A 17,983-nucleotide genomic window follows, 5' to 3' on the forward strand; every position below is an offset into this window, starting at 1 on the left:
TGTCTATCTTCCGGGTGTTATGAGAAACGCTCAGCTTGAGTAGACCGCGGAGCCTGGACTTCCGGGTGTCTCGGGCCGCGTGTCTTGTGGCCGGTCGCACCGTGAGATACAAGATACTCCCTTGTATGGAATCCTGGGAGTTGAACAGAGGGGCTTCCAGAGTTGGGGGTCGGGTGGACTCATAGTCCCTTCGCCTCGAGCCTGCCCTCAGAACGGTGGCTGACCTTTTACCAGGAGAGGTATTTTCTTTCCAAACTAAAACCTTTTTGGTTGTTGCCAAGAAGGCGTTTATTCGCATTGTGGAAAACACAGAATTAATAAACATAACTTCTTGGTTTTACCCGTTTGTCTCAAGCTAGACCGTCAGCCCTAGTTCTGACTCTTTGTAGCCCAGGGTCTGGCGTGAAATAGGTAACACGTGTTGGATGAATGAATGTTAACATTTTGGTGTGTATTCTCGCTAGACTTATTTTTCTGCAAATATACACATCACATGCACAGTTTCACATAATTGAGCTACACCTACATGACGTGGGAAAATCAGTTAACTACAGTTGAATCCCTGCTGCTACTTACCCTGGGGCAGTTCACATCCGCCAGGTGCTCCTTGGATACTTTGTGGGGCAGTTCTACTCTGTCTTACAGGGTCGCTATGAGTCGGAATCGACTCGATGGCAGTAGGTAGGTTTTACTTACCCTGAACCAACACTTTGGTTGCCCATGTAAGAAGCAGCTGAATTGCAAATTCATAGTACTTCAAGGCTTCCTGCCCTTATGACTCAGGGGTATTATTTGAAATCACTGTTTTCTCTGTCAACTGGCACCTCCAATTAGTGGTTGGTCAGATTCTCCAGCAGTTGTGAGAGCTGCTGGGAATTGGGAGGGCGTCGCTCTGACCGATGAATTTTAGGGGCCCCTTTGGAGCCCTGGTGGCGCAGTGGTTAAGAGCTCGGCTGCTAATCAAAAGATGGGCAGTATGAATCCACCTGCAGCCCCTTAGAAACCCTATGGGGCAGTTCTACTCTGTCCTATAGGATAGCTATGAGTCACAATAAACTCGAGGGCAACTGGTTTGTTTTTTCTGGGTTTCTGTTTCTTCGCATCTTTTGAGGCACCCACTTCCAAAGTGAATTTTTTAGAATTCTAAGGTGTTTTTAAGACAGACAATCTCTAACACACGACCCAAATTTGGTGGGATGCTGGCGTGCCATTTTCCTCAGATGTCATGAGAGGCCAACTTTTGCTTTGCAGTCAGATTTTTGTAAGAACTGTTTTTGGTCAGTTTTCCTGGCATTAGTAGGAGCTCTCGGGAGAAAAAGGGTATAAATTCTGCTTCTCTCCTCCCTACGTAAACCCAGCTACAGAGGGCCTAGAACCAGTAGGTATTCGGTCTCAATCCTGTCCAGTCTAAGGGCATTCCAGAAGGATTCTCAGTGACTCTAGGCTGAGGCCGGGTACAGAGGGAGGCCGGGAAACGTTCCCTGCACTGTTCCTCACGCACCCTACATTGGTTGTGGGTTGTTTGGAAGAAAATCAGCCCAAACCTGCCAGGGGAGCTCTTTCAAGTCCACTTCCCTGTGAGCGCAACACTTCGAGATCCGTCTGGGTCATTCCCAAGTACATAGATGAAGCAACAGAGGCCCTGAAGAGTGAGGTCACTTAGAGGCTGGAAGCCGGGGCAGACGGGGCGGGTCATCAGCGCCTCCCTGGAGACGCCCACCCCGACACACCCAGAAGGGGCGGTGTCGAGGGGGCGTGGTGCACGTGAGAAGGCAGCCTGCCTACTACGCAGCGAGCCACGATGTCGGTGCTTCGCCGCCTTGGCGTCCTGCGCCAGCCGGTGAGTGAGAGCGCGTGGGCAGAGCCCCCAGGATTCGGGTATCCACTCGCGTGGAGGTGGGAGACTGAGGCTACGAGCGAGTGTGTAGAACCTGGCTCGAGCTCACGGCCCCTGAATTCTGGGGAGCGTGAGACCTTTCTTGGGGTCCCTGGTGTTGCAGTTACAAAGATCTCATAATAACGCTTAGTGTCTCTTCTGGTTGTAAAAGTGGCCACGGCGATTGGCAGAATATGGAAGAAGCAGGTGGCCCCGGGCAGTCGGTGTGCGCTTTCTGGCCTCGAGACCACGTTCCACCCACAGGCCGTGTACGTGTGACTTTTACAGGCCTGATCGATCCAGGTGGATTAGGCCTCTTTGTTTGGGTGCTACTGGTTTGGTGCCAGTGTAGTAGAGGTGGCATCAAGTCGAGTGCCTTCTGGCATACCTCTTTCTTCCCTTTTCTGACTGTTTCCCTGGGGGAACTGCCAATTGCCTTGTCGAAAGGTTGATCGTGGCTTTCCGGATATTTTCCCAGAACCGCGTCTTTAGAAACTTTGGACTTTGGAAGAGTAGCTTTTCATGGTTGCTTTTCTTTTTCGACTGGTAATGTTGGGTTTTTTTCCCCCTTTTTCAATCAAAAACACTTGTTGAACATCTGCTGTGGGCCAGGAATTGAGCTGAGGAGTCAGTTGAATCCTGATTTCTGCCCTGGGCAAGTTCACTGTCTACACATGACAGTACTGATGAGTTATGGTGGCTCCAGTAAAAACCTGATTGGGGTGTCACAGGATGAAATAGTTACCTCTATCTGGGTAGTCCTGATGGCGCAGTGGTTAAGAGCTCGGCTGCTAACCAAAAAGTTGGCAGTTCGAATCCACCAGCTGCTCTTTGGAAACCCTATGGGGGAGTTCTGCCCTGTCCTTTAGGGTCCCTATGAGTCGGAATCAACTTGACAACAATTTTTTTTTTTTCTTTTTTTAAGTCTCAGGGGAAGGCAGGGGACAGGGTAGGTATTCCAGTGGAGGGGATTCCTAAGTGAAACCTGAAAGTTTTTTAGTTTACTGGTTTCTAAAAATTACAAATGAAACCTACGTTGATTTATATACAGAAATTGTTAGTAAAAGAGTCAGTGGAAGTAATCATTAGTATTACTCAAATACAGATATAATCTAAAAGCATAAGTGCTTACAATTACCGCTACACAAATGTACAGATGTTTTTAATCACAAAGAATCATAACTTCTTAAACCTAGGACTTATGGGAGAAAGTAAAACATAAGGAAACTTTTTTTTCCCCTTACCAAATAGTTTTGTATGTGTTAGCAATTCCATAAAATTTTGTATGGTCCCCACACTCCCATCTGAACTAAATTACATTACAAGCTAGGTTCTTTCTTATTTGGCTGGCATTTAAGCTTGGTCCTGGTGTATCACAACATAAAACCAATTGCAAATACTCAAAACTACAATAAGGAAATGAGCCCTGGTGGTGCAGTGGTTAAAGTGCTTGGCTGCTAATTGAAAGGTCAGCAGTTGGAACCTACATGCCGGCTCCAGAGGAAAAAGATGTGGCTGTCTGCTTCCGTAAAGATTTACAGCCTTGGAAACCCTATGAAGCAGCTCTACTCTGTCCCATGAGTCGGAATCGACTCAACAGCAGTGGGTTTGTTTTTTTTGTTTTGTTTTCTAGTTCATATTTACTCTTTGTAATAGGTGTCATGTCACCATTTGGTAGTCATTTCATACCCTGTTTAACCAATTAAAATAATTTAAAACTTTTTAACAAACATTTAAAAAATACAACAGTAAGGAAGTGGATAAAGTCCCCCTTCAAACTCCATTCTCTCTACTTCCTTAGGGATAATCACAGTTATCAATAGATTACATATCCATGTACATAGTTATTTAACTTCTCTGTACCTTAGTTTCCTCATTGATAGAATGACGATAACAGTACCTACCTTTGCGAGGAGGGAGAAAGGGCAGGGATAGAGTATTCCTGCAGGACAGAATAGCATGAGGTCTTGTATATGACTTGCTAAGTCATTTTGATTTTATCCTGTAGGCAGTGAGGAGCAACACATTTGCAAGAAAAACTCAGTCCCCAAACTACAGTGGAGAATGTTTTGTCAGAGTCAGAGCCCAAGAAATGGGCCTCCCTGCTCTTTCTTTTCCACTCTTTTCCAAACCCTTGATCACTGTTCAGGCCCTTGTCACAACCTTCTGACTCATCACCCTCTTTACTCTTCAAACGTTCATCCTTCCTCCCTAAGGCTACTACCCATCTTTTTAAAATCCAGCTCACTTTCTTTCCTGCAAAACTCTCATGGCTTGCCTCATCACCTGCAGAAGAAAGTCATGTTCTACTGGAACTTGTCAGGAAAAGAACCCCGACCTCACAGAGGATAACAAAAAGTAACAGAACTCCAAAGGAAATGACCAAACAAACAAGCATGTTCACCTACTGCAGCTCTGTAGGTACCAAAAGTGTATGGAAAGATTCAGTGGGTCAGATCGAGAACTTTATTAGTCTGTAACACAACAAGCAGCAGGATCATCAGCATGATAGCACTGGTTCACCTGCCCCCAAGTCCAGTGGACTGAATGCAGTGTGCCCAAATGGTGACTATGCATGCAGTGGGCTGCACCATAACTGAGGAATCCAGGGCCAAGGGCCCAACACCTTTTGTAACAAGCAGCAAGCAAACCAGCTCTCCTCCCCCAAGGAGCAAGCAGTCTCACATTGTGTTTGCTTTGACCTACTTAATTGCCTATATAACTAGCTACAGAATCTGCTGAGTGTCTGAGGACAATTAGGCCTTGTGGTTGGCATACTTAGCACGGACATGCAAGGACGCTTAAGGCCCATGGCAGATGGTCTCTCCCAACAGAAGTCAAGGCCTTTCACTATCTGCCCCAGCTTATCTCTGCTGTTTCATATCTCAGTGCATTTCATCAGCTCTCTTAAGTCTAATCATTGTGGACTATTTACCAAGTACCGTTTACTTCGGCATGTTAGTTGTTGTAGTTATCCTTTTAGCTACTGGCTCCCGTTTCTTATCTTTTGCTACACTGCATGCTTCCTGAGATGGGGAACTCACTGCTCTTTGCACACACAGTAGTTGCTCAAGATATGAAAGATGGATGAAAGAAAGAGCTTGAAATGATGAGAACTGCATTTGGAAAGTTGTGTGTCGTGATGCTATTTAGGGACTCTCCTAGGCTGTATTTACTGGGTGCAGACATAGATGGGTCTGTGGAAAAATTTCAAGTCTGCATTGGTCAGAGTCCAATTAGGAGACAGAAACTGCACAGTAATTTGAACAGGAACAGTTTAATATAAAGAATTATTAACTATAACAGGGCCTTGGAATAATAAGTGATTAGCTAGTAAGAAGTATAGAGAGCTCTAAAAAATATAGGATTAGGAGATGTAAGGAATAGCCACTATCCCTAGTGCTGAGATAGAGCACCCAAGGAAGAGTCTCTCCCCACCACCAGCTCAGGCTGATTGAGAATTTGTGGGAGAGGGGATGGCCATGGCTCACGGGGAAGGTTTGCCAGTGGAATTTGCTGGAGCTTTGCTTTCTAGAACTTGCCAGCACTTCTAGGGTGCTGGGGAAAGCTATTCATAGGGAAGTGTCTCCTGGAAGCCTCTGTTACAAAACTGCCTGATAGGGCACTAGGGAACACTGCTGGCCACTTGGTGCTTTTGGCCACCAAGCAAAGCAGGAGCCAGATGGTGGAGAAGTTGCTATATTGCAGGAATGTGGCAGTGAGCACACTGAAACGAGGAAGTAAAACTCACTCCTTCTCCATTTTGTAGGCCTTCTACCAGCATCATAACAGCTGGCAAAGGAAAAGTATTTAAAAGGCCCAGATCTGTTTTCTCAGAGCAGGTGGTAAAGGGTGAATTTGGAGCTTAGAGGCAATTAATTGATAAATGGCACAAGGGTCTCATGAAGTTGGGAGATCAACAGACTTATCAGTGACAGTAGTAAGTAGAGTCTGTTCACGCCCAGATGGCTTCACTGGTGAATTCTACCAAATTCTACCAAACACTTTGAGAAGAATTAATACCTATTCTTCATAAACACTTCAAAAAAAGGAACACATCCCAACTCATTCTATGAAGCCAGGATTATCCTGATACCAAAACCAAAGACATCACAAGAAAAGAAAACTAGAGATCAATATCCTTTATGAATACAGACAGAAATTCTCAACAGAATATTAGCAAACTGAATCCAGTAACAAGTAAAAAGGGTTATATACCATAACCAAATAGGATTTATCCCAGGAATGCAAGGTTAGTTCATCATCTGAAAATCAATACCAAATGATCATCTCAGTAGATGCAGAAAAAGCATTTGACAAAGTACAACACTCTTTCATGATGAAAACACTCAACAAACTAGGAGTAAAAAGGAACTTCCTCAATCTGATAAAGGGCATTTTTGAAGAGCCCTTTATAGAGATAACATAATACTTAATGGTGAAAGACTGAAAGCTTTCTCTCTAAGATCAGGAAAAAGACAAGGAAGTCTGCTCTTGCCACTTCTGCTCAACGTTGTACTGGAGGTTCTAGCCAGGGCAATTAAGCAAGAAAAAAAAAAAAACATCAAGATTGGAAAGGAAGAAGTAAAACCATCTCTATTTGAAGATGATATTATCTGGTATATAGAAAATCCTAAGGAATTGTTACAGATTGAATTGTGTCCCCCAAAAAGTTATGTTGAAGTCCTAACCCCTGTACCTGTAAACATGACCCCATTTGGAAATACACCCTGTCCTCACTTATCGACATAGTTAGGTTCCAAAGACCAGAGAGTTACGCGAAATCAGTATTACGCGAAAATGGATGACCACATCAAATCACAGAAGGAGGATGACTACATCATTACATAACTGCCAAAGTACATCATGACATAACTGCCAAACCATTGAGAATCATGGCCAAGCCATCAATACTCTTGCCTTGCACCTTGGTGTTCATTACTGCCAGATGTACATCGTTAATGCACAAAATAGTCAGTAGATTTTTTACTACTATCATACCAGGAAATGTTGGATAACAAGACAGTTGATAAGTGAGGAGGTGTATGGGTTTTCTTTGTTATGTTAATGAGGTCAAGCCAGAATTGAATGGGTCCTAAACCTAATCCCTTCAAGATGGTGTTTATAAAAAGAGCAGGATGGACATAGACACATGGAGAAGAGATCATGCGAAGATCTGTCTATAAGCCAAGGAACCCCTTGAGCCACCAACAAGGAAGGATCTTCCCATAAAGCCTATTATGGCTTAAATTATGTCCAGCCCAGGCCACCACTAATCTACTTTTTGTGTCTAGTTTGCCTTTTCCAGAAAGGAATATCCAAAATGGAATCACATAATATGTGGCTTTTTGGAGTCCTAGTTTCTTTCACTTAGCATGACATTTGTGAGTTTCATCTATGTTGTAGCATGTATTACTAGGTCATTCATTTTTAGTTCTGAGCAGTATTTTATTGCATGGATACACATTTTGTTTACCCATTCATCAGTTGATGGACATTTGTATTGCTTCCATAATCTACTGATTGTAAGCTAACAGCCTGCAGATTTTATTTGTCCCACAGTACAAAATAATTTTTTAAAGTATAGTTTTTAATTTTTTATTATAAAGTTGACAGGCTAGTATTAATGAGTCTCCATGAAGCCACCAATCCTACCACATCTTAACCCATGGGAAAAACAATTGAGTCAACATTTTATAATCAGGAGATTTTGATTGAAAATCTGGGTTTCTGATGAACCAGGCCAGGCCCCCTAGTACGGGTTCAAAGACTGGCAAGGAAGATGTCAGCTTCAGGTTGCTTTTACTTCAGTTTACTACCAAACAAACATGGCAAAGAGTCTGCACAGAATAAAAGATATACCACCACCCCAGTGATGAATCTGCCAGGTGGAAGGGTCCAATATTTTGGGCTTGGTGCCCTGTGCAACGGGAAAGGGGGGCAGTGGCTGTGTGTTTTCTCAAAGGTGTTCACCTACAATCACAAGAGGCACCTACATTCCGTGCCAGGTACATAGTGCCACGTTCTAGTTGCTGCATCACTGGGCTAACAGCAGGCTTCACTTTGAACTCCACGCCCAGATTCTCTTGAAAATTATGAAGCTGAGGCAATACTAATCTTGCACCCCCTCATGGTAACTAAGTCATGGCTGCCCCCATTGGTGAGAGATAGTGATAATAGTTAAAATTTAGAGACAATGCCTGCAAAGCTCCTACCAGTGAGCCTGGTGAAGTACTTACTGAACAAATGGAAGTTGTTCTGTTTAATGGTATCGTTGACAGATAATGATGAAATCTTGGCTGTCATTTGTTAGACTTGAAAAGGCTGGAGAACAGCTTAATGGCCATGAAGAATCCCACAAGGTTTTGTTGCTTTAAGGTGGTAACCGAGCTGGGTATTAAGCTAAGTATTGCAAATATAAGTTACTTGGGCAACCATGCCCTCATAGTCCATCCCCGTGACAGACATTGCTAGTTGATTACGACACTCTTTCTTGTTAATCCCAGGATTCCTTTCACAATTGTTCAAGGCGTGGACTTTTTTTTCTTTTAATATTTTATTTTTTGTTGTTATTGAAAATATGCATAGCAGAACATAACACCAGTTCAACAATTTCTACATGTACAATTCAATGACGTTGATTATATTCTTAAGTTGTGCAACCATTCTCACCCTCCTTTTCTGAATTGTTCTCAATGCAGGGATGGCTAATCAATGGGAGTTACCACAGGAGGTAGAACGTAGTTGCCATTTTTCCTTTAGGCCTAGATATACAGACTGGCTATTCAGGCCATTCCTTTGATAACCCATCTAAACATACCTGTTTCCTTTCAGTCTCTTCTTCACCTTGTGACAAATAGGTTTTGGAAAGAGTTGCGCCTTTACCAGACTCATCAGGAAGAGGCATCTAAACCTATTGGCCGTTACCCCATTCCCTACAAGAAGGACCTGCCTTTTGACATTGTAGAGCTTATGGAGGAGATGGAAAAGAAGGTGAGACACTCACCTGGCACAGGGTCATAGCCAGTGCAGTTGTAGCTGGTGCAGACCTTTCTCAGCCTGAGTGGAATTGCTGGAGCTGGTTGCCCTGGCGTGTACAAGTTTCCCACTGTGGATGAGTCCTTCCTTTGGGATCTAATTGTATCTCAGTCAGAAAGACATAATTTTTTCCTCTTATCTTAGGCACAGCCCCTTGAATTCTAGAGCTTTTTTTGTCAGTTCATTTTCAGTCCTGTGTGCTCTGTAGTACAATAATACGGTATGGAGATACAGCCATTGAGAATATATGCCAGCTGCTTAAACAGCTCTTTCCTGTAAGGGAAAAAAAAAATTTTTTTAGAAATTACATGTTTAAAAATTAGAAATACTAGAAAAATAAGCAAAAGATTTAAAAATAATAAAAATAATTTGTTATTCCACCGTCCAAAGTCAACCACTATTAGCATTTCATGTGTTTTTTCTTCCCTATTTTCTTTGTATAATTTTGTATACATCTTTAGTATATTTGCTAATAGGATGCTGTGGCAGACAACTGTTGGCTGCTACCCATCAGCCATTTCTTCTCTCCTCCTTTGACAATAGAACCTGGATATTGTTCAGATATCAGGTTGCCATGGGTTGAGGGAAGGTTGAGTCCTTTCCTTCACTGTCAGTTAACAAAAAAAATGAGATCATGTCATCATGAATATTTTTCTAGCTCAAAACATTATTATTTTTAGTGACTGCATGATATAGCACTGTATTTTAGAGATACTGTAATTTATTTCAGCAATTCTCAAATCTTGGACATTTAGAACCTGCAATAGATGTTTGTACATATATCTTTTTGTACATTCTGAATTATTTCCTGGGGATAATTTTTAAAGCTGCTAAATTATAAGACCCTTCTATGAACATAAACATTTTATTCTAAATATGTGTGTGTGCTATCTTGGTGGTATTATTTTGAGGATTTTTTTCCCCCCAAACAAAATCTTGCATGGAAATCCAATACATAAAATAGATGAAAATCACAGCTCTTCTGATGGGTGAGGTTTGCAGCCTCAGCCTCTTCCTTAGTACCACCCTCACTTGTGGACACAGCCCCACCCTGCCAAGCAGCTGTCCCTGGCTAATATAAATGGCTCTTTACACTGTGGTTTCTAGACCCATAATGAACCTTTACCATCTGTTATCAGTTAGAATGCTTCAGCTGCAGGTAACAAAAAATCCAGTTCAGCTGGCTTAAGCAGTAAGGACAATTTAACGTTTCATATACAAAATATATATATATATATATTTTTTATACAGCAGGTCCAGAGAATGGGTGATTCCAGGATTGTTTGATTCAGTCCTCATCAAGGACTAGGTTCTTTGCATTTTTTGGCTCTACCACAGTGTGATGACTCTGTCCTCAGACTTGCCCCCTCACGGTCACTAGATGGCTACAGCAGTGAAAGCATTATATCCTTGCAGAACTCCTAGAGGAGCTAAGAGGGCACACACTCCTCCTTCATCTATATACCTTTTACAGCAAGAGGAAGGCTTCCTGCTGCTTCTCCTCAGTTCTTATTGGCCAGAACAGTGTTACATGTCCATTCCTTAGCCAGCCACTGACAAATGGAATGGAGTCACCATGATTCGTTCACACCAATCAGAGTTCACCCTCTAGCATTGGTGAAAGGACTCAACCTTCCCTCAACCCATGGCAAAGCTGATATCTGAACAACTTCCAGGTTCTGCTGTCAAGGAAGGAGGGAAGAAATGGCTGTTTAGTAGTAGTCAACAACTGTCTGGAAACCCTGGTGGCATAGTGGTTAAGTGCTACGGCTGCTAGCCAAGAGGTTGGCGGTTCAAATGCACCAGGCGCTCCTTGGAAACTGTATGGGGCAGTTCTACTCTGTCCTATAAGGTCGCTATGAGTTGGAATCGACTCGATGGCAGTGGGTTCTTTGGTTTTAACAACTGTCTGCCACAGCATGTTATTGGAAAATATACTGAAAACCCAAATGTCAGAAATCCCAGGGCTGCCTCTCTGGCGATGGCTTCAGGCAAGTCCTCAACCTCTCTGAGCCTCAGTTTCCTCATCTGTAAAATGGGGATAATGGTGCCTGCTTTATCTACCTTATCTGTCTTAAAGTGTTATAAAGAAGCAAAATTGAGATTGGATGTATGAAAGGACTTTGTAAAGTACTGTAATAATATCAAGGCTTGTTACTAATTTAATTCTTACAAGTAATAAGTACCACTAACCCTTCTGTGAATAGGTAGAGAATAGTAGAAATATCATTTGGTTTAGTTGTTAACATTCACTAAATTTTATAAAATAACTTATTAAAAAGAAACTATACCTTTAGAAGTAAAACGTAACATACCCTAAAAGATGTGTATAGGTTGTGCTTTGGGATCAAGCCTATGTTCTTCTAAGATTGTATCTGGTACTCAGACAATATGGGGAGTACCCAGTTGCTGTTTGCCCATTCTGCTCTTCGTTTTTATTTTACTTGTTTCCCTGTTTTTTTTCATTCCCTGCAGACAGGATTTTTACCAAATGTATTTAAAGTGTTGTCTTACCGGCCACTGGAATTCAGAGCCTTCTTCGCTTATTACAATGCCATCTACAACAAAAAAACAGGTAAATGGAAAGACACTGACTGGTAAATCATTCTTAGATGAGATCCAGGTGCCTGATTGCTAGTCTCCCTTCCCACATAATCCCGGATCACTGAGGGGAGTAGGGAGAAGCTTGGAAAGACTGTAGTTGGCTCTGACGCCCTCTGAATTCTGAGGCTGAAGTCTCAATGTAACTTTATAAGTATATAACTGAAATACGTTAGGTAATAACTCTGGCTCATCTTTCTCTCCTTGGGCTTGGAAAACCTCCATGGTTCTCGATAGCCTGCTGAATATCAGTCATGGACTTCAGCCTGGGAGTCACGGGTTTATCAGTTAGGATTCAGGTTAGGCTGTTGCTACCCAGACCCCAAAATATAATTTTTTTTCTCTTTCACCTAATAGTCTCCATGTGAGCTGCTCAGGGTCTGTGTGCTGTTTACTGTCTGGGATTGCCCTTGCCTGCATGCTCAGGCTGGCTCACCACTATAAGAGAGCAGGAAGAGAAACAGGCAGCACTGGTGTGCATACATCCTTTCCCTCTGAGGTCATGACATGGAAGTTGCACACATCACTTCCTGTTATATCCCATTGGCCAGAACTTAGTCACGTGGTCACACCTAGCTGCTAGGGAAGCAGCGTGGCTATATGTCCAGTAAAAATTAAGGTATTGGATCACTAAAGGAAGACAGGGAGAGCAGGTATCGGAGACAGTAAGCAGTCTGTCATAATGGCTCTTCATGGCTGACACGAGCCTGCCTTCCCAACCACCATCTCCCTCAGTCCCTTCATACTTTGCCCCTGGGTTGTGTTTTCTCCTGCCTATGGCTTTGTGAATTTGATCTTTCCTTTCAAGTCCATTTCACCTGCCTTCATTTATGAAGGACTCTTCCTCCTCTAAATTCCCACAGCCCCTTTACGGGCCCTTTTCCAGTGGCATACAGAGCACTGTCTGCCTTATATTAGCATCATATCGCTCCAAGACTTCTCTATCATAGGAGGAAGAGACAGATCCTGTGTTCAAACGTAAATCTGCCATAAATAATCCAAGTGAACTTTAACAAAGTACTTAAATGTCTCAGAGCCTTAGTTTCCATGCCAGTAAGTGGTATTAATAGTAACCACTCTGCAGAGCTCGTGAAGATTAAATGAGGAAAGATCCCAGAATGGTGCCGGGTACCAAAGTGAGCTCCCCACCCTCAGCCTCTCCCCACCCCCAACGGTGGGTCCTCTAAGCTGAAGAAATCTCTCCCTTTTTTTTTTCTTCCTCCTCTCTTAAAAGTGTTAGCTCGGCATATGGTGGGCCTCAGAAAATGTTTCTCAAATTTAGTAATTCATTCGACATATGTTTTCTGAGCATCCACCATGTACCAGGCATTCCTGTGGGCATATAGCGGTGAACAAGTCAGAAAAATGTCTGAACTTTCATACATATTTTAGAGAGAAGAAAATAGATGATGACCACTGAAGGAAATAAAAAACCAAGTTGACTTCAGGGACTGTTAAGAACCATGAAGAAAATAAAGCAGGATAGCTGGTAGTGATGGACTAGGGATGAATGCACAAGTGAACGGATAGGTAGGTGGGTGACTGTTGCTAAAACTTGACTGAGCCAATTGGGTTTTTCTAAGCTGCTATCAAGCGCATATGGACTGGTGTCTTTTCTTCCTCCCCAGGCCACCTCAGCAGAGCTGACAAGGAGCTTATCATTTTGGTGACCAGCATAGCCAATAGGTGTCCATACAATGTAGTTGCCCACAGTGCCCTGCACAGGGTCTACTCAAAGAATCCAGTGCTCTCTGACCAGGTTAGTGCCTACCCCCCTACCCCCCAATGCCAGTTTCAGGGCCTCTCCATACCTGAGGAAGGGGCAAACCCCATGCCACTGTATGGTGCAGTGAACAAAACCTCGAGCTCTTCCCATTGCTTGAGCTTCCTTCCAGGTCCTGGGCCTGTGCCTACCTGCTTCTACCCATACATGATGTTTAGGTGTAGGGGTTAGCTGAGCACCAGCTTGGTGCCAGATATGATACTGGATATTTGGCATGCATTCTCTCAAAGGCATATGACTTCCCCTCTAAGGTGTGATCTTAAAACCATTTTATACTTGAGGTTCAGAGATTTAACGAGAGGGCATACAACTAGAATGTGGCAGAGTCCATTTTCAAAGTTTGCATTCTTTCTACTACATTGCATTTTCTAGTGTGATTTTAGTTCATTTACTAATTATTCTTAATGGGTCCAAACTAGCTTCTTAGTTTTCTTTTATTTCTTGCTGCTGGTCCCAGGCCTTGCCTTTCCTGCCTCCCATTCTGGAACTGTCTCCATCTGTTCTTTTCTACCAATCCTGGCTATGAAATGAGTCTCAAGTCTTCTAGCTAGCAACTTACTCTCTCCTTGCTTCATCCAAAGCCAGGCCCTTTGGGTGTCAGAGGTCATGGTAATTATTCCAGAGAAGTAGACTGAGAGTAAAGACACAGCAAACATGGGTTTGTCACCAAGCTACAAGGTCCTGCGGACTCCTGCACTCCTGATCCTCTGGGCTGGGGGACAGAAATGTCTGTTCTCTGCTTTTATTCCTAATTATGAGGTTCATCAATCTCCCGACCCCCCAACCTCCCCTCCTGAACTTACCTGAGTGGAGACTTCGTAGATATTCCCCAAGGGCCTCCGTTGCCAGCCTAAAGATAGCTTCAAGACAGGTACGCCATCCCCTTTGCTCTGCTGAGAGTCTCCTGCCTACTCACGAGACCTTTGCTCATCCAGGATCAGTTTCCCAGGAATTGCCTCCCTTGTGACCACAGGGTGTGCTTTCACGCCAGGGTTAGCTTACCTAGTCTTCTATTTTTAGGTGTTTAGTGATTCCAGTAGGAGTCCCTGGGTGGTACAAATGGTTAAACACTGGGCTGCTAATCAAAAGGTTGGCAGTTTGAACCCATGCAGAGGTGCCTTGGAAGAAAGTCCTGGTGATCTGCTCCTGAAAGGTCACAGCCATGAAAACCCTGTGGAATGCAATTCTACTTTGAAAACACATGGGGTTGCCATGAGTTGAAATCGACTTGATGGCACCTTTTTTTTTTTTTTTTTAGTGGCCCTAATATTTTGCCTCCGCAAGGGTACTAATTAATAGTACAGTCTTTGGAATCTGGTATACTTGGATTCAGATCCCAGCTGTGCCACACTCTAGCTGTGTGACCTTGGGGAAGTCACTTCACCTCTCTAAACTTCAGTTTCTTTATTGATAAAATGGGGATGATGATAATACTACCACCTAGGCTTTTTATAAGGAATGAGATAGTGAACAGAAAGCATTGAAGGCATTCTCGGACATAGTAATTAGCAAATGTCTGCTGTGGAGTGTGCAGATATTGTGCCTTGTTTGGAACTGGGTGCAAAGGGATAATTCTCTGAGCTTCACTTTTTTCATGAAAAAGTTGGACTTTTGGGTCCTTATATAGTAAGAGTCTATGAATCTTGGTTCTGAGATTTTTGATGCCCTTGGTGTTTAGGGGAGAAAGAGGTTGCTAGTAGCTGGGGTGAACAAGAAAGTCTTGACAGAGATGGTGCTGAGCCAGACTTCCAGGTTTGCATTCCACTGGATTCTACCAAGACAATTATGCTTCTGAGAAGTTTTACATTGGCCTGACTTTGCCCCTACAGAGCCCTGGTGGCACAGTGGTTAGGAGCTCTGGCTGCTAACCAAAAGATCAGCAGTTCAAATCCTTGGAAACCCTGTGGGGCAGTTCCACTCTGTCCTATAGGGTTGCTATGAGTCAGAATCAACTTGATGGCAGCAGGGATTTGCTTTTTTTTTCTTCTAGCCCCTTAATCTAACCTATGGTTTTGTTTGTCAGTGCCCATTTTGTGTTAGGTCTTAGGTTTTATTGGCTGTATTGTGATGAACAGAGATTCTGCTTTCTGACTGTGTGTTTTCTTTCAGGTCTGTGTGGATTGGAGAAAGTCTGACCTCCCTGCTCGGGAAAAGGCAATGCTGGAGTTTGCGCTTGCTATTTCCCAAGCTGACGACATAACAGATGACCATTTCAAAAAGCTCGAGGTGCATGGCTTTGACCGAGAGGATGCCTGGGACATAGCTGCCATTTCTGCTTTTTTTGCCATGTCCAACCGCCTTGCTCATTTTGTCAATCTTGTTCCCAACAAAGAATTCTATTTGATAGGCAGAATCAGTAATGTCAAAGACTCCAGGAGTGAACCTGCTGCCCCCAAAGTATAAAAGTCTGAAAGGAAAGGCCAGTGTTTATCATTTTAGTTGTGTTGCATTAAAAGGCATCAGTTTGGAAGTAATTTTTTTTTTTAAGCATCAAGTCAACGGGTAGGGAAAAAAGTAAATTTACTCCCTGCTTGCATGGTGAAATACATCCTATGAGTTAGGGGTGTTCGGGGACGTGTGATAACCTGGGCCTACAGGGTACATTTCAGGAAACCCTGGCCAGTTGTTTACTTTTATTGTGATCTAAATGAAGCATTGGGACAAGGGGTTCAGAGGATATTTTAGGCATTTCTGAATGAATTAATATCTAACTGAATTTTAGCAATTGAAACCAGTTATTTTTTAGCTTTCAAAAATGGTATTATATAGAAACTGGTCTATATAGACAATTTGAAATCAATTCCTTGTTAAGGTGGTTGTATTTAAAGGCTCTCAAAGGCAGTGGATAAATAGGAACAGGCACACACTCAGTTTAAGTTGTTCTGTCATCTTTAGTACCTCATCAGTTAATACCCATTTTTTTTCTACTGATGTAAAACCATGTCATTTTAATAGAATTTCAGTCATATAATTTATTCTTATTTCAGATTTTGGTAAAAATTGTTTGGAATAAGCGAGCACTCACATTTAAGTAGGAGCATAAGAACAAAAATACCAGCATTACCGAATGACTGTGTGTTACAGCCACCACTGCCTTATCTTTGTGGCTACCTTAATGTTTCAAGAAGCATTCTCGCTGTCTAATTGATACAGTCCCATGCAAGCCTACAAAATGTTTTTGTTCCCCATTTCTTTAGATTCCCTAAATTGTCAGTGAACAGTTGTTAATCAACTTCGGGGCTACATTATTTTAGTTTTGAATTGTTTGAATTGTGAAAACCAATTTCTCATGAGTTAGCATAAGCTAATTGCAGAGCTTGTATTTTTCTGTTAGAACTGCACCTCAAATATATTGGAATATGTAACCTTTTAAAATTGAGTTTAATTGATTTTACCTATTTTAAAAGTTAACATTGCTGAATGTGTCATGGTCAAGGTTTTGCAGATCATAGAATTTTGGCCTTTGGCCATTGGCCATAAATGGGGGAGGGGGCAAGCAGAGGGCATCTACTTAAGTATTTGGTGCAGCCAGAAGTCATGGGTCATTAAGGGACATTTGATCTTAAAACATATTTGTACCCCTTCTACTCTGGGGGGCTACATGGGTGGTCTGTATCTCTCCAGCGAGATAGAGAAAAGGCTGGTAAGAAATGGCTGCCTTAATCATCTAGCTTAGGCCTCCTGCTTCTTCCCCTTTTCCCAGTCAGTTTCAGGGACAGGACTGCTGAATAACTGTTAACCTTCCTGGTGGGAGCAGCTGCTGAATATTTAGCCTTCTCTGAATCTGATTTCCTCCTCCAGTCTTCACGTTTAGCTCTATCCTCACAATCACCAATCGTGAGCTTTCTCCAACACAGTTCTTGATGAAGGCCCAGAAGAGTTGTCAGTTTTTATATCTACTTTTCCTTGCACCTCAAGCTTCCCTTTGTTGAAAACTTGGCTTCCCTTCCGAGAAACCCTGCAGGTCTTGTTAACCCATTTCTGCAAACAAGCTCTAGGTACTTATCCCCAGCCAGCAGTGGTCCAGGGCCTTGCATCTGTCATGCTCTCCATGCCTTGTCTATCAGATACAAGCAGGACTGACTCTGGGTTCTGTTGCTTGTGAGACTGATTTTCAGGTCCCCAGCTCCCCTCAGTGACTCCAGGCTGGATATGTGCCCCTCCCTGGAGAGAGGAAAGCTTTGGCCTTGATACAAGACTTGACCTACTAGGCAGCAGCTGGAGTTGGACAAGTACTTAGGGCACCAATAAGCTTCCATATTCCAGGCATTGTACAGGCCAGAACTTTTCAGTGCAAAAGTTCTTAACCTGAGTGTAACTCCCAGGTGGAGTAGGCAGTATACCAGGCCACTTACTATGTGTGACTTACACATATTAAGCTAAAATCCTTCTCTCACTGATTCTCAGTGTAAAGTGGGGATAGCAGTACATAAGCACACAGCCCATCCTACTAGTCAGGCCCATTCAGACCCAGGCACACAGTCATGGTCACCTGATAACTACCGACAGATTCTCAGGCTCACCCGGCGCCCAGATGCTAACACTGCCCCATACAACCTGGATCCTGAGCATCCTCAGTCGCGCGCACCTATGGCTAGTCATTCTCGGGGTCCTACTCTACCAGGACACTTACCTGTCGGGACCACTACTCCCCACAGCCGGGCGGTGTCCCCACTTTCCCAGTC

The 17,983-nt window shown here is 43.2% G+C and overlaps 1 protein-coding gene and 1 long non-coding RNA gene across 2 annotated transcripts; one reads left to right on the top strand and one right to left on the bottom strand.

The window, feature by feature from the left end:
• Positions 1 to 1,287: 1,287 nt before the first annotated feature.
• On the top strand, positions 1,288 to 15,703 carry LOC126082813 (uncharacterized). Its single transcript, XM_049895833.1, has 5 exons — positions 1,288 to 1,840; positions 8,711 to 8,869; positions 11,390 to 11,489; positions 13,144 to 13,274; positions 15,408 to 15,703. The coding sequence occupies exons 1-5, from the start codon at positions 1,802 to 1,804 to the stop codon at positions 15,699 to 15,701; spliced, it is 723 nt and encodes a 240-aa protein (XP_049751790.1). The 5' UTR covers positions 1,288 to 1,801; the 3' UTR covers positions 15,702 to 15,703.
• LOC126082814 (uncharacterized) lies at positions 6,388 to 17,978 on the bottom strand. Its single transcript, XR_007518658.1, has 3 exons — positions 17,932 to 17,978; positions 11,429 to 14,469; positions 6,388 to 9,187 (listed from the first exon to the last, which is right to left on the bottom strand). It is a non-coding gene; the product is annotated as an uncharacterized LOC126082814 (long non-coding RNA).
• Positions 17,979 to 17,983: the final 5 nt, after the last annotated feature.

This window comes from Elephas maximus, chromosome 9 (assembly GCF_024166365.1).
Source record: "Elephas maximus indicus isolate mEleMax1 chromosome 9, mEleMax1 primary haplotype, whole genome shotgun sequence".
NCBI classification, from domain to species: Eukaryota; Metazoa; Chordata; class Mammalia; order Proboscidea; family Elephantidae; genus Elephas; species Elephas maximus.